Consider the following 17,750-nt stretch of genomic DNA (forward strand, 5'->3'; position numbering starts at 1 on the left):
CCAGGGTTCAAAACATATTTAGATTGGATTGAAGCACCCCTTGGCTATAGTTTGTCCCTACAACATTAAGCCTTTCAACAAGCGACCATTGCCCCTTTTGTATTTTAGCAGTTGATTTTTTACAGTATTTTCTTTTTTATATGTCTTCCTTAATTAGCCTGAAACCTTGTTTGAATCATTATGCTGTTTCAACTTTAAATGAGGCTAGAATGTATTGTAAATGCGGAACAAATCCTTCAGTGATTTTCTCACTTGCATCATACCTGCACAGGGCATGGATGAAGAGAAAAACATTTTTTAAATTACAAATTGAAATGTAGTAAGACAAGTTTAATTGATGTTATCGAATCATATATTTAGTTGTTTTTTGAGATTATAACTACTATCAGTCTTTATGGATTACTTTATTAAATGATTTGCATATCGAGCTCTGTATTTATGGTTACAAGGGATTTGTTTACTTTTATGACAATCGGTCCAATAACGTTTAATTGGTTGATTTAATATTATATTGTCTGAGACTAATAGCTTTGCTGCCAATAAGGTCAGGGCAGCACAGTGACTGCTCTATATTTTTAAGTAGCTTTCCCAATACCAATAAGCTTTTAACGAAAAGTACATGGACACTGTTAATTAGTTTTCCATGCACCCATTTCTCTGGTGCATTAACTTTATCCCTGAACGGTGGCTATGCCACCTATGCCACTTTTCAGCTATGGTTGCCTATATATGGCAGAGATCCCCTTGCTCACCCCATTGCCGGTAAGGCCCTCCCTGTTAGAAACCACTAATGCCACTTTTTAGGCATGAAGCGTTTCATGAACATGAGGTTGTTGTGCAAACCTAACTTTAATACAGAATCCATTCAGCTGGAGTCCCTAGAATTTGAAAATAAACTGAAGTTTCACCCAGCCAATGTAAAATCCTACACAGAGATAGTGGGAGGGTTGTTCTTGTGAATCTACACTATTGAACTCCTCCGTTTCACCGTCATGGTTGGCTTAGGGCCATTGAAAAATGGCCCTGCATGGTTGGCAAGGGGCTGGATGTGTAGACCCTATCTTTCGTCCGTTGGTATTCCTGATGCCTGCCGTGGCATCTGAGTGAGTGATGGAACGCTGGGGGTACCAGAATTAAGTTTCCCAATATGCATCATCATCGTTTAACACGTGGTCCCCAGAAAGAAACAACAAGTAAGCGAAGGAGCCGCCGCACCTCGATGCAGAAGCAGCTCCAGCTAGTAGAAACCTCAGCTCCTTGCGCTGTGTGTGTGTCACCACTCTGTTGATCTCCTGTTTTGGACCCCGGACTGCCTGACGTTTCTCTTGACTTCTCCTCTGCTTCTGTCTGCTACTCTATGTATCTGCACTTGGTCTGCCTTTAGACTTCTCTACACTTTGTGCCAGGTATTTTCTCACACCTTCTTGTATACGGGACTTTGGCAGTTTTCTGATCTGCCTCTGGCCTTTCTGTGTTTGTTGACAGTATAACCATGACCCAGATTTGCCTTTCCTTCTATCGTTCTAGGGTTAGGCCATTTTTGCTGTCTGCTGATGATGTGTGCTGTTTTGCCTTTTTCTGTTATCCTCTGATGCACCCCCATATAGCTTTTCTACATCTTACATGTTAGGCCCTCAGGATAGAGTTGCTTTGTTCTCCTAGTCCAGTACCGTATTTCCACTCTCCTGGGCGTGTTTTGCCTGCCCTTTCAGTTTCCCCTAGTGGACCTTCTGAATCTATCACTGTAACTGTATCTGTGGACTTGGGCTTTGTCTTCTGCTTCTAGTGTTGTCTTTGGCCTGCACAGTCAGCCACATTCGCAATACTATAGCCTTTTCTCACGCCTTGTGCCATCCTGCAGGTTGTCTGATCTATGAACTTAGGCCTGGTGGATTGGCTTGGTGGCACTTAGGTTCTGGACTGCTTTCTGTCTTTCCTAAGCTATGTGGGTTTCATTCGGGGTCTGGCTATTGGAGGAGGTGTGGTTTCTCACCAGCTCCACGCAGCTTGTTTTCTTTGTTTCTCTCTACAGCTTGGGGGAAGTTGCGTGTGCATGGTTTCCTCTCACCTTTATTTTAGTCCTGAGCCTGTGCAACTGTGCAGTTCTGGGGGTGGATTGAGATGTTTGGTGGCAGTCCTTGCAGGTCCACCCTAATTGCAACAGTCGCGATGTGGTTCTACCGACAATATCCATAGTTGTGTATTCTTAACAGGGTTTATTTTCCCTATTGCTTACAAATCTGAAAGTAAACTACCTGCAGCGCCCCTCTCTCTCGAAGGTGTGTCGGTACACGTAAAGCGCGCTGCCCATGCCTAACCTTAACCATATACAACATGTGCTGTCTACTTCCTTGCAGGATAAGCACTCAATTCCTTTCCTGAGATGGCGCTGAACACACAGTGAAATGCTGCGCTCAACTTCAGTTTATATGTTTGTAAGCACTTCATGAGCACAGCATTGATAGTGCAGTGAGGTATGAGCATTCGGCTTGAAGAAGGCGTGGCCATGGGAGCTGCGTTCGAACTTCAGTCAGTGCTTTTTTAATGTGAAATGTTATGATCTAAAATGGCCTATGATAGTCTACTGTTAAAACAAAATAATGAAAAGATCAGATGTACAACCTGTTAGCTCAGATCTTAACCAAGGACCGCTCAACTTTTTATCATTTATTACTGTACAATGGCATACAATTAAAAACACTTTATTTAATTGAAATGTGCACAACTGTTTGTGAACAGATTGGGTGAGGACTGAATATAACAACATATATAAATGACCCTTCAATGCAGGATCTAAAAGGGAGGACCACGTCTAGAGGGTGGCCATGCTTCGGCAGTGAGACTGGTTGGAAGTGTATGACAGGTTCTTCAGGCTTTAGACCCCCCCTTGCCCCCTTGGTTACAAAAACATTGTTGTATCTTGTTAAATGCATGACCTCCCCTCACCCCCTGTCTGAGAAGCAAAGAGACCTTCATAGCTCTACCCCCCCAAAGCAACTCACCTACAGTTAAACAGATATGGGATGGTCGAGAGCTTGGAGGAAGGGCAGACCCCTGCGCTATCACTTTATCTGGTCGAGTGATTAGTTGATTCCCGCAGCCTGGCACATGGTTTGCTTGGAAAAAAACTCTGAAGTTCCCAATGGTAGAGTATTCCAGTGGGTGGGCAAACCTTGTTGTTATTGGTGCTGGATTATGTTGACATCCTGGTTTAGGGTTACTGGTTGAAGAACCTCAGTACACCTGGCTAATCTCACATGCACTTAGCACTCTACGTTCCAGGACAGTGATTACAGAAATCAACAATAAGAAATCAAAGTGTGAACCACAACAAGGTGCACTGACGCTCTTCAACCAGTAACCCTAACCAGGAAGTCAACATAATCCAGCACCAATAACAACAAGGTTTTCCCACCCACTACTACAATTAAAACACCCTTGACTTCAGAAAAGGCCTCTGGTGTAAGGGAAAGGCCAAGGGAACTCAAGGCAGAGTAAAGCAGTAATTATGCAAGACGCCCCTACATTGGGGGCATGCTGTGGGAGGCGTTCACCTTGGAGGTGTGGATTTGCACACCTTTTGTGCAGTGATGATACGCTTCAACAGGGCAAGCCTCATTACAGCATTTGGCATTTAGAAGGGATGGCTCCCCAGGGCCAATTATGCCCTGTCAATATGCACGCCAGTTTTTAAGTACATATCGTATACTGTGGGCCATAGAAATCAATACAATTTATTTTTGCAGTTCAGTACTGCCATAAAAGTATTCAAAGAAAAACTTCCTAATAAATACATTATTCATATGGAGTATAAAAAAATAACAAAAGATGCAAGTACAAAAACCAAAACATACAATGCATTAACTTGCTCCAAGTTAACATTTCCTTTGATTACATTTACTAAGAGCAAACAAACATATTGTAACAAGGAGTTGATGCAAGCAATAAGAATGCCAAGGCTGGGCGAAATTCAGTCAATCTAAGTGCTTTTAGAATAGGAATCAAGATTCTCTTTCTAAGATCTTTTTATATTGCAGGCAAAACAAGAGAAAATGCATATCATATTCAATAGCAGTGGGACACAAATACAAAAGCCCCCCAGAATCCTGACCACCATACCATTTTATTAAGACTGCATTAAGCCGCTAAATGTTAAAACAGAGCCGCGTTATTAAAATCTAGTGGATGGCTGGAGGGGAATGGTTCAGATAGTCTGGGCAGCCAGCTGAATTTATAATCAGTGCATGTGACCTGTTGGTCCTTTTCATCATTTCTGGGTCCTCACGACATTCGGAAATGTATTTAGAATTGCCCACTTGGTTTTCAACAGGTTTACTTTATCTAAAGTGCTTAGAGCAATTATTAAGTTATCCGTAGAGCAATCCATATTCACAGAGACTAATTCCTTTTTAGTAGACATTAGTCGTGGCATTGTATGGGCCCTTTCACTGTTCCCTAATGTCCATAATGCTAATAATAAAAATTGGATGAGCTTAGCCTGTTCATTCCATACTCACCACAGACTTTAAAAACAAATAATGAGGTGCAATAAGAAAACAGTCTTCTAAACACGGAGGTTGTGGCAAGCTAACAATCGTTGTCAGATATTATTCTGTTATTTTTGTAAAATTTGACCATAACAACATATGCAGACCAATGCACCATATAGGTCAACAAAACAGTCTTTCGTTTCATACATCTTTGGCAAATATTCATTTGGTTGTGCTTTCATTGGGCCTCATTACGAGTTTGGAGGTAGCCATGGTTTGCCTCCAAACCCGTGTCCAGGTCTGGATAGTCGGAATGGGGATTTACCGGGTCATTCCAACCTTGGAGGACCCGGTAAGTACCCATTCTGAAAACCATTCCCCATTCCCATTCGAACCCCCGGGGCCGCAAATAGCGGGCCCGTTATTAGCTCCTTGGTCCCTTAGCAGGTCCCGCTAAGGGCGGCTGGTAAAACTAGCCGTCCCTAGTGGGACCCGCTAAGGGACCTCGGAATGCAGCGGTAGGGGATTAACGGCACCGGCATCCTTACCGGTGCCGTTAACCCCCTACCGCCATACTTGTAATGAGGCCCATTGTCTTGCAGAAGGTCAACATAGCCCCAAATACTTGTTGCATTCTAAGGCATTGTTTAGAAAGCTGACCATGATTAGAGAAATTATGATTAAAGGTCAGTCCTGAACTAGGAATAACACACCCACTTGCCCCAAAGTTCCCTGGTAACATATGGCCTCATTCCGAGTTTGGAGGTAGCCATGGCGCTATTTGCTCCATGGCTGCCACCAAAACCGGGTCAGACTCCGGTTTGGTGAGATGGGGACTTACCGGTCCATTCCGACCTTGGATGGACGGGTAAGTCCCCATTTAGCAAACCATTCCCCATTCCCATTTGAGCCACCATAGGGCTCAATGGGAATGGGGGGGGCGCAAATAATGCCGGCGCATGCCAAGGCCGTTATTTGCGCCCTGGTCCCCTAATGGGAACTGTAAGGTACGTTTGGTCCGACCAAACGTACCTTACGGGTCCCGTTGGGGGACCTCGTAATAAGGCGCAAAGGGATTACCGGCACCGGTGTCCTTACCGGTGCCCCGTATCCCTTTTCGCCCGGGTCGGAATGAGGCCCATAGTCCTTTGTTTACTTGCAAATGTCCTTACAACAGGTTCAGCCCCAAATTATTCAAACACATCATATAACTATATCAAAGAATGTACAATGATTTAGGAGTGCTGGCCATAAGGACACAATCATCACCCTACACTATTAAAGGACTCTGAAAGCACCCAACTTTAGACACTTCAGCTCTAGCATCAAGCAAAACTCTACTGATGCAAAGTATGTTATTGATACTGATATGACTGTGTGCGGGCAGAACCGATAATTTGACCCGACCAAAAAACAGGGCACTAATAGGAATTAAATAGAGAAACCCCTGCTATATACATACATTAGTGTTTATACTTGGGCGATGGGGGGAATTTGTGGGGAGGATCAAACCCACAGCTTGCGTAGGTAACCTCTGGTTCACCAATGCTGTGGCAACGATTCATGTCTGAATGCTTATGTGACAGAGCCCCCCTCAACTTAGAGTCCTCACTGATCCAATCTGTGAATGCAAATAGACCTTCATGGGTTTTACTGAGGTTTTTCAGAGTGGTGATCAGCACTTGTCACCCACTGGAAATACAATAGCGGGCCGGGCAGTGTGGGTTAGGTGACAGATTGGCAGCGATTAGCACATTTTCATAGATTATATCCAAGAAACTTGGTGGGCTTCAGTGAACCATAAAATAAAATCCACATCTACTGGAGAAGTTTGTGCATGATTAAACGAGATCATTTATTGCATTATCTTGCATGATTAAACGAGATCATGTATTGCATTATCTTGCATGATTAAACGAGATCATTTATTGCATTATCTTGCATGATTAAACGAGGTCATTTATTGCATTATCTTGCATGATTAAACGAGATCATTTATTGCATTATCTTGCATGATTAAACGAGATCATTTATTGCATTATCTTGCATGATTAAACGAGATCATTTATTGCATTATCTTGCATGATTAAATGAGATTGTGTATTGCTTTATTTTGGGGAAAGAACATTTTGATTCCTGTCTAATGAGTTGTATTATTAATGATAAACAGAGTAAAATAAATATCCTGCTAGTTATTAATGCTAAATCATAATATGGGGTTATACGTAATGTTTTTTTTGTTAGGCTCGAATTGTATTTCACTTATGCTCGCCTTCATTATATTTTGTATGATCTGATCAATTAACTTGTTGAGCCTCCGTAAGGTCATGTCTTCATCATTTAACTGGCGCCTTTGTTAAATGGCTGGAAACAAAGGGGGGATCATTGGTGACTTTTCGGGGGCAACTGGTTGTTTAGACCATCCATGCTCTGGCTATGACACACACCAGAATGCTTATGAGCCTGAGAAGGTAACATTGTTGATGGGCGGGGCTGCATGAGCAGGCACTTTGACCCCTTATAATGAGAGAGAAACAGCATCTCCCACTGATGTATATGCTGTGTATCAGGGATGTGTGAGGCCAACATCCTAGAGAGAAGTATCAATGAAAGAGCAATATGTCTAACTGGGGCCCTTGGGTTCAGTTCTGGGCTAGCAGGAATGACATTGGTGTGTGTTGTGGACAGCATTCTGTAGTGGAGTGAATGAGGAGCGTGCAGCGTTGAGTTAGTGTGTGCCTGGGATGGTTTGGAGCAAGGAAAACCACGTTTAGTGTGGAAATTGTTGAGCAGGAAGGAGGCCAGACGCATGTGTTAGGCCGAAAGCCTTCCGGTGTTGCCAGTGACGGCAGACGGGGCAACAGATTGGCACAGAAGGAGTGCATTGGATTACGATACCTTCTGTATAGTTAAAATGTACAACTATTGCCACTGCTCGGTTTGGTATTCGCTTTGCTTTTTCCAGTGCAGCACCCTTTGTTTTTTGTACGGGATGCAGCCAGTCTAATGGTGTCTGGCACTTTCCACTGCCCCCGCCCATGCACTTTGCCATGCACTTGCGCTTTCTTAAATGTCACTGGGCCTAGTAAGATCGCTGTTTTCTTTTTTTGTTCTCCCTTGTTCCCCTCTCTTTTTGCCTGGTCGCGCTCGTACGAGCACGATATGAATAACATATCATTTCATTTTCTCCCAGACTCACTCTCTAGAGAGCACCTCATTTTTAAGACCTAGAGTTCGATGGAAAAGTGTGTTCAATTTTCTTAAGGACATTGTGGCATGAACCGCTTGCAACCTGAAGAAAATAAGAGATTCCCTGATTAACTGATCAGGCAAGAAGTAGTTGTACCCGTTGGTAACCTCTCAGGTGAGAGGTGGGTCTGGCTCCAGCCTTAAGCTCTCCAGGCTGCCCTGACAGGGAGGGTGACCACATGCCAGGTTGCAGAAGCATTTGCTGATCTAGTGGAGGGCAGTGGGAACGGTGACTGGCAGCCATGTGCACAGATGGCATCTGACTCTGGCATGCAGGAGCTCGGTTTCATTCATTTCTGGTCATGCTGAAACGTTGTACACGTCGACCTACATCTAAAGATTTGTGACTAATGCACTTTATAATGAAATGTTTGAAATTCACTATTAGAATTTATGGATGTGACTGGTTTATGTAAATCTTGATTTAATTCGGGGTAACTGTTTCCTGCTGTCTTGGTTTTTCTTTTTCTATTATTGAGTTTCTTTTGTATAAAAAATTTAGCAAAATGTATGGTCACACTCACTGTATTCGATGCAAATATGTTCACTTTGAAGCGAGTCATTGTGGTGTATGGTTTGGTGATTGAACGTTTTCTTTTTTCGTATTAATTTATCCTTTTGTGTTCTGTACAATTGTTCTTTTACAGATGGGGCCTCTGAATTAGGTTCATATGTTTGGTTGTGTAAGTGTAGATTGAAATAATTAGCCTGTGTCTGGGAAGCAGCGCTCTCAGTTTTTTCCATTTAAAGTTCCAGCTATTGTTCCCCAGTAGCAACATACCCTTTTCATGTGACGCAAGTGAAGCCTAAGTGCTTCCCTGCCCCTAGGGAGGTGACCAAATAAGAGGATTATGGGAAAGCATTTGCTTATCTAGTGGAGAGCAGTGGGAGCAGTGATGGGGAGTCATGCGTAAAGATGGCATCTGACTCTGGCTCCCCAGAGCTGCCTCGATTTCATGTGTGGCATGGGGGCAACAGAAGACGAGGAATGAGGGCAGTGTGAGTCCAAGTGTTCCATCCTCGTATGAGGCCCTGAGCGTGTTTGATGGTCCCTGACTTCCCAGTGAAGGCTTCCTGAGGCATGTGCCTTCTGAGAAACCTTAATTCCGCCAGGTACAGAATGCGCCAAAAGTATCCTTTCTTCCGGTCTGAGCTTCCTTGCACAGCTGAATGTGTGGACTGCAGTGGTTGCGCAGCCTCTCAGTGATTTTGATGGAATACATCACTAGTTGAATGTAGCAACCACCAGTGGGTGGGTGTCTGCCAAAACTTTAAATGAATGCAACTCTGTTATTGGGAGCTTAGTTACACACTCATGCTCAATTCTGTATTTAACCCAAGGGTCTGCATCCCTACCTCGTTAAATCTGGGAAGCAATCGCTGAACACAAAAGAAGTTTACAGCCCGAAAAGAAATCCCAAGGAAGCACTACTTGTGCACACAATCTTTCGCAGACTGCTTTTATGGTTAAGCACTGCCTGGTGTTTGCACACATCAGACTTCTACTAAACAGAGGGAACCAAACTCCAATGATCCATTCCCTCTACTGGGCCACGTCACAAGCCCCCTTGGATCCCCTTTTGGTAGAAACCCTTGCTAGCCCTTCCCTGAGAGGACCCAAAGCAAAGTGCAGGAATCACCGAGCTCACTTGAAAGCAACAGACCTGAAGACCTGTGATTGCTAACCCAAGTAAGAGGAAGAAACTACAAACCCAAAGAAACCCCAAAGAAACGGTGGGGCTCTAAGTAGTCTATCTCCTGCCTCGGCTGCCTTGGCTGCAGTATGCATTCGTGGCACTGCAGTTGCATCACCACAAACCGTACATTTGCACTGCTCCACCACTCCATTAGTAGTTCTCTTAGGCAAAGCGGCACCCCCATTCGGTCCTCAGCATTTCATCTTGCTTGAATATCTTCTAAATCACTGACCCACCGCTTGGCTTCCAGAACATAGGGACGGCAGCTGTTGACCTTCCACCGTGAGAGAAACCCGAACATTGTGTATCACCTGGCGAATATTTCGGAAGATACTGGAGCATGAGATTCCCACTGGGTGGCTGACTATTGGAAGGCTACCTGAGCAAACTCGAAGCAAAGTCCCATCTATAACAATGGCTCTCTCTTTAACATTGGGTCCATGACTTACCATTGGGGACCACTCAGTAAGAGGAGGCTATCAATCGGAAGCCTATCCCTCTCTCTTCCTGCTTCCTTTGTGATAAGCAAGCCCAGATGAGCCAATACACGTCTTATGGTACGCTTGTGCAATAACTTATCATACTTTGTACCTATGGTCCAAGTGGACTTTTGACTTTGTGGGTGAATCTAACAGCTGGGGCAAGCCCAGAGAATGCCTCTGTAGACTTTCCCAACCCAATGTATGTATCCATAATCTGTATCAATAGCTACTAACCCAATGCAAGATATGAAGCCAATTTTCATTACACCACTGTGTGAAAATTATGTATTCAAAGCAGTAGGGTTACCATGTGTTCTTGTCTACCCCGCTACCCTCATTAGGGTGGCTTTGACTGCTCGACCAACCACAGCTACCACTAGGGAGGTGAGGAAAGTGTAAGGGTTGCATGTGCCTAGGTTTCGGGAGGTAGGCACACCCCCTAATCAGAGAGCTCGGATAATCTTCCTGGTAGGCAGATGTACTTGCATGCAGGGGAGTAAACAGCCTTCCGGTGCCAAGGACTGTCTCGGGCACAGTAGGCACCACAGACACAGTACCGAAGCCTGAAGCACTAGGTTTGGTGCAACCGCACTTCCAGTACTTCCCAAACTGGATTGTTTTGATTATCAGCGCAACGTACAAGCCAGAATTGGGCAGGATTAACAGCTCCTGCACACCTACCGAGTGCAAGTCCATCTTTCTGTCTTCATAGCTTCAACAATGAGCAAGATTTAAGCAGGAGGAATAAAAATGTCACACTACAGCTTCTGGGGAAGATGTGGAGAGTAGTTGTGGGTCAGCTGTGCAATAATAGAGGCGTGCACATCTGCAGCCGCCATTTCCTAAGCTGCGTTGCATCTGACTGGTCACCTCTAGTTTGCAACTGCGACTCCGGCATGAGAAAAATACACTGTTTCCAAGAAATGTGTTATTGTTGCCGCTTTGTGAAAAAAAGAAAACTGTCTCAATAAGAAACCCCTTTCTTGTGCTCTCAGGAGAAGGAGAACCGGGAACACTTGGAGAACTACCGGAGAGCTTGTTCGGATGGGGATTCCTGGCAGACGAAGTGCCACCAGGCCGAAGGAGAGTGCAGCTCCATGAGACTTGAACTCCTAAACTCTGAATCTGAGCGCCGAAGGCTCAAGGAACGACTGGATTCCCTGGAGTTGGAGATTGAGCAAGTAAGATGTCTGCAATGGCCATGGCGTGAAATGGGTGTGTCTATTAAATATAAAAAGCATGAGCTGGCCTGATATGCTCTTGATCTTCATTTACTTTGCTTTTTATAAAAATATGATTCTATTGTATTCTGGTTTAAATAATTCTAATATTATTGATAAACCAAACGTGTCTTAGCTTACTAATATCAGTGTGTATTTTCTGATTTGTACCCTGGAATCTGGGTTCTGCTCTTAATGTCTCTTCTGAGAGTCCAGCATTGTTTGTGGCATGGCTTACATTCTGCAGAATCGCTCTTGGGAGCCCCTTAGCAGTTGGTTCTAATGGTCATAATGACACTCGGGTGGTTCCGCTCAGGTGATGACAGTGCCTCCAAGCCTGAGTTGGGAGCCGTTGCTTCCACTCGGCTTTAACTTTGGTACTGGGTTCCTACCAACAGGCCGGCCCACCCATATAGTGCTTATCCCTACACAGTTGTCTGCGCTATTCGCAAATACTACAGTGATTTCTAGGTCTCGTCGCTGAGAGCCACTGGAGATTTCATCACTTCAGTGACATGCTAGCTCATCCCCACTAAAACAAGGCTTAAGCCCCAAGCAAACAACCGCAGCCCTGTTCACCTACCTAGACTAAGATGGTCCCCATACCGGCAAAAAATATAGAGGACATTGCAATGTTAAGAGCTGCAGCCGCAATCTACAGTAACGAACAATCATATTGTGTATCTATGTATCAGACTTCTTAAGGCCGGATTGCTTCTGTTTCTAAGCATTGTTGTAATCAGTGTTGTCACCTATCTAAATGGTAATCGCTTTAGCAGCCTATGTAGTATGAAAGGCTGAATGCCACAGAACTCAAGTATTTCATAGATGTATTAATAATTGGGTCTAAATTAAAGGTTATACAAAATGGACACAAATCTGTGGTGCACACATACCTCTAGAGTGTACATAAGAAAGAACAGCATAATGCTTGCACTATTGAACAAGCATTGGCAAAGCCAATAGTTACGCCCTTTGGACAGCTAAAAGTGTTTTATGGATGAATGAGTGATTGTGTGGATAGAGGATGGGTGCTATTGTGTGGACAGATGTGATTGAATGAACGTGTTGGTGTGCCTTTAGGGATGGGCTGGAGGATTGTTGCCTATGATTGGAAGGATGCTTGTGATTGTGTGGACTGATGAATTGGTGAAATTGCATGGAAATTGTGGGAATTTGGTGTGTTTGGTTCAGTGTATGAAAGTTGATGGATGAGAGGTGGGTGATGGATTGGATAAATGAATGGGTGTGATTAGGTTGATGGATGTATGGGTGTCATTATGTAGATGTAATGTAAAGTAATATGGCCTTTGTATAGCACCTCTTCCCATTGGTATGGCCTCAAAGCGCTGTAGGTGAATGCCATCGGGGACCAAAGTCTGTGGTATGGGAGATACATCAGAGGAGTTTAGAATGCATGTGTGCATTTTAGCCAATTCGAAGGTAGATAGGGGTGGCCAAGTGCCTGCTAGCGATCTATGTAGAGCTGGCTTGTGGATTAGTGCTGTGAGGCTGTCGGGAGAGTATGCAAGTCCAGGAGACTGATTATGTTTCCAGCTAGACCACATTTTTATTGTGGGGCTTAGCTGCATTCTAATGGTAGAGGTGTTGTGCGATGTGTCTTCAAGTAGCGTATGATTGCAAATGAGTGCGGGTGGGTGGCCGAGCCTATGGCTTTCTTCCATCGAGTTGGAGTGTGATACGTGCCCGTGAGTCCTGGCTGGCTTCCTGTTTCAATGACATGGCGCAAATCCTGTCCTGCGATCTGGATTCCATTATCTGCGTCTATCTGGCAGGGGGTTAAATTAACTCAAAGGGTGGGATGGGGTGATTGAAATAGTATGAGTGTGTGTAATTAAGTAGGTATTATTGGGTGAATGGGTTTTTCGATACATGATGTCTATTGAATTACTGGCATATCTCTTGATGAAAACAGGGAAATAGGTTTCCATTTACTGTGAATCTCAGTATTACATGCAATATATATATATATAAAGATGCAGTAGGTATGGTTCTTCGAGAGAGCAAGTTTGCACTAGTGTTCTTCATCTTTTAAACTAAACACAATGAGCAGCATTCATTAAGTAGCCTTTTCACAAATCATGGGACCAAGATGTGAAATTGCCAACCGAGGCAGAAAGAGATGTGGTCTAAATTGCATACATTTTTAGAACTCTTTATTAAATAGTATGCAGAATAATTCACAGAAAGTGAGATATTAATCATGGAATCAAGCACATCAGTAGTATCAACATGCATTAAGGAAAATGAGTGCCGACTGAAAATGACAAGCTTTACAAAGCAAAGTATTGTTGAAAGCCAGACATGGGGGTAAGGAGGGGAAATGATGAAAGGGTAAGTAAGTCATGAGTATTTGCCCACAATGTGGCAAGAGAGTTTGTAAACCTGGACACTGGTGCAGTTATTTTCCCCTGATTGTGGCTGATTTTCAGGGCACAAGTTAAGGACACATGTGGGTGGACAGCGTAACTCTTTTTCAGAGGGCAGACGCAACGCCTTGGGGTTTTTTGAGGTTGGCAAGCTTGCTCAAGTATTTGGCTACCAGGATTTTACTCTGGTTGTCATGTTCCTGCTTACTTACAAGACCACACGCACTTGTTTCGTATTGGGATTTTGTTTTCCAGGGAATATTTCACGCCCGGTTACTGGGTTTAAAAGGTGAGCACCTTTTATACTCTGCCAGCATATGTATTGAACATTTCCTCTCTCAGGTTATTTTACTGGTGTTCATTACCTTGTCCAATGCTTTGTTGTCTTGCGCACTTTTTTCTAAGGAGAACGTCTAATGAACTACAGTTGTATATTCCACTTTAAGATATATGTTCACTTAATGTCAGGTTTTGATTTTCGCTATGGGGACAAAAGTACCTGGGCATGTGGAATTCTTGCAGCCGTCCTTTTTAACCTTTTCAGTGCTGCCTAAATGCAGTTAGTTGGGGTCGTGCAATCTATTACAACAGTCACCAAGAGACGGACATAAAACTAGGGGGTTGTATCACGCTGCTTAACCAAAGTGTGAGATCCTCAGGAAATAATTCTATCTCACTGCGCATTGCCTAAAATCATTGTGTGTTCTCAAATATTTGATACATAACAATACCACTGTCACAACATGTCAAAATCAGTTTGTGATTGATGAACATCTTTGAGTGTTGGGTTTCAAGTGTTTTAAGATATAGAGTAGCTGTGCCAGCCGGACATGGACGAAGGCCATGGTTATTTGGTCCGGTAGTGTTTTAAAATGGACATTTCCCGTAGTCTGGTAGTGTTCTAACATATACAGTGGGCACGGCCGTAGGCCATGTGCAGAAAAAAATCTATGGAATAACAAAACCCTTGAAATTCAAGGAAAAAACTTCAGTTGCTTGGACGTTAAGGTGAGAACTTTATGCAACAAGACCCCTGAAATTCAGCAAAAGCCACCTTAACTTTGCGCCCCCTGTTGCGCAGCCTATAACCACAATGATGAGATCACTGATGACATCACCGGTGACATCATCTATGTCATACACACAGGTCAATGTATTACAAATTTAATACTATTTAAAGATTACTTTTACTTCGTACAGTATGTGTTTTATTTCAATTTTAACATGTTAATAACTTACAAAAGACACACAGAAAGAAATAAACATCTATGTACATGTTTTCAAGCAAATGTTTTATTTAAAAACTTCTTTTCTTTTCATATATACATTTAGAGTAATAATCACTTTCTTTTCTATGCCCATGTATGAAAATTCTTAAAATATATCCTAATACTTTGGTGTTTCTTTGTTTAAAGCACTTCCCATATCATTTAGAAAATGTTACGTGTACATATTTTTCTTACAATTAAACAATTGAGTATTTACATATGTTTATTTTAAATAGTAAATAATAACATGTGTCAGTTTGCACAAACAGGAACATTCTAAGCAGTGAACTATTTATAATTCAGATATCATCTTTTACCAACGTACTGCACAGTAAGGTTTCACAAGTAGTGATATGATGCATGTGTAGCTGTTTACTATTTTAAACAATGTACTCATTGTTATGAACTATTCTAAAATGCTAATCTCACATATGTAGAAACGTAAGGGTGGTCTAAATATGCACAAATATGTAGAGCAATCTTATGTACGATGCCATTAGTTAAATAATCACTGATGTCATCTATGATGCTATTAGTAATGTCACCAGTTATGGCATAGACAATGTCATTAGTGATGGCATCTGTGATGTCATAATTGTGGACATAGACTGCGCAACAGGAGGCACAAAGTTAAGGTTGCTTTAGCTAAAATTCAGAGGTTTTGTTGTGTTAAGTTCTCACCTTAACGTCCCTCCAAGTGAAGTTTTTTCCTTGAATATATAAATATATATACCTGCCAAATTAAGGTATGCAGCGTTTCCAAAGAAAAAAAGTTAATTGAATGTATATTTCTGTGTGGTAAAGGGTTAATTTTGTTTGGGGTGGGTTTTTAAGGTTTAAAAATAAAAAAACGGGGTTGGGGGGAACCCCCATAAAAAAAGAAATGCATTTGATGAACTTTTTTTCATTGGAAGAAATTTGATGCAAAAATATCTTGATGGAATATTTTCGATGGAAAAATTAGTAACTCAAATTAAGTGGTATGGGAACTGAGAGAGGATCACTGAAACATGAATGCAATTCTAGGTGGCACCCTCGGGGGCCACTAATGGCGGAGCACAAGGAGACAACCTTGTATAACCTAAAATAATGAAGTCTGCCCCATTGTAAGACAGTATTTTTTTTCAAATAGTGTGAATTTAATCACTTTCAATGACTCCCCATTCAGAACAGTAAATCACAGTGAAATTACATAATTTGGTTGCGCAGTGGACCCGGGGTTTTGATCCCCTCTGCATTTTAGGCACTTGACCACATACCTTCTGAGCTCTATACTTAAGTGTTGGCTTTCAAGGGCTATAATAATACTTTCTTGAAGTGTTTACTTGAAAAATATGCAAATCCCATAGTAAAGCAACCTGATAACATGTAAGTACTAATAGAAACATGTTATGCCAAAAGAATATCATTGTACCTTATTTTCTGCATCCTGAATGGAAAACTACAACTCCTAGAATGCAAAATAATATTTAACAACATACATTGCAAGGAGGGGACCTGGTACATTTGTCCGTAAATGAAAACAGGGCCTCTGCATGCAATGTTTGTCCTATGCACTTTGAAGTAAAAAACAAAGGTGTTTAAAGTAGGCGTAATCCCCTCTACGCCGTAGTTTTTTCACTTTGTTATGCAAATTGAGAAAATGCTGCTTGCCATTTTTGCATGGTATGCTGTGTTTACGTTGGATTTCTTTTGAATTTGCCTGCTTCTAGCTGATGTAAAAAGCATTTAAATTCCATGCGAATCCAAAGAATTTCTGCCAGCATGAAATTCTTATACTGCTGTAAATGATTGTGCCTTTGTATGACAAAGAGGATGGCGGAAAAGGGAATTCTGTTCTGTCATATCCGTCATAAAAAGGAATGAAAATATAGCGCAGCTCAAAAAGCATGTGTAAAACCTTTATGAATCCATTTATACATACTTTGTTTGCTACATCATAATAAACATGATCACCACTCTAAAGGAAATTGTGTAAACAGGTCCCCTGGTATAGGTTGTTTGTCACAAACTTCCAGTCTGCTGTAATGCATGCTGTTAGGAACATTTGTTATCTACATGAAAGCAACCCCTTTTTTTATGTCAAGGTAGTGAACAACATGCGTACATTCTAATCTGTAAAAGGGAGCTTTATTGTGTTACTTTGTCTTGTAAGTGTTAGGCAGAATCCTATGCAGTGCCCTTAGGGACCACTGCACAGAGTTAAGACTAGAAGTGGTAATACAAGTTCACCTTTGGTACAAGCCTGTACTACACAGAAGGAGTGGTAGCAGTGACTGAGCAGCCAGACTTATCTCAAGAGCAAATGTGCAGTAGTAGAGATTACACAAAGGACTACAATTACTGTGACTCAAGCAAACACTGACCCAAGGTTTCTGGTAAAGAAATATATGTACATTTATTTTTAAACCATTTGTTCACAAAACACTTCATTTCTAGTAAAATAAAACCACACTTCAAATACACTACACACAACCAATTCCCCTTGGGCAGAACAATTCAAGGTAAGTACCTTAGGATTTGACAGACCGGTATTATGAAACAAAGACATTACCGGGAGTACATATGCGATCACTTTTTGACAGTAATGACAGTTCGGTCTTACTAAAGATAAGCGTGCCCGTGGGAAGAAATGTAACCGTAGTCAAACAAACTTAGCACCTGAATTAACACAAGAGAGTTGGGGATACAAATCATAGGCAATACTTTTGTCAAGGCAGAGAGAATCAGAGGGCACCTTCTAACACGAAGACAAAAGTTAATAGGCCTGCGCTAGTGTCAACTGGAACAGGGTCCCTGTTGCCGAGGATCACACAGTTAGAACAGTTCACGATTCAAGCTTGCCAGGAGTACTTAGATATTGTCAGAAGAGGAGGCAAAGGTTATAAGAGGGAAGGAAGAAAAGGACAAGCCTTTGGTGAGGAAGAAGGGTTCACCCCAATTCCTCCAAGTTG

At 42.4% G+C, this 17,750-nt stretch overlaps 1 protein-coding gene across 7 annotated transcripts in view; it reads left to right on the top strand.

The window, feature by feature from the left end:
- TSGA10 (testis specific 10) overlaps window positions 1-17,750 on the top strand; it is a 539,078-nt gene that overhangs the window by 379,219 nt on the left and 142,109 nt on the right. For all 7 annotated transcript variants that reach the window (XM_069636638.1, XM_069636640.1, XM_069636642.1 and 4 more), the window contains exon 15: window positions 10,914-11,099. In XM_069636638.1, coding sequence (XP_069492739.1) covers window positions 10,914-11,099 — 186 coding nt within the window. The remainder of the gene's footprint in view (window positions 1-10,913; window positions 11,100-17,750) is intronic.

The sequence above is a fragment of the Ambystoma mexicanum genome, chromosome 7p (assembly GCF_040938575.1).
Source record: "Ambystoma mexicanum isolate Mex_15411 chromosome 7p, UKY_AmexF1_1, whole genome shotgun sequence".
Taxonomy (NCBI): domain Eukaryota; kingdom Metazoa; phylum Chordata; class Amphibia; order Caudata; family Ambystomatidae; genus Ambystoma; species Ambystoma mexicanum.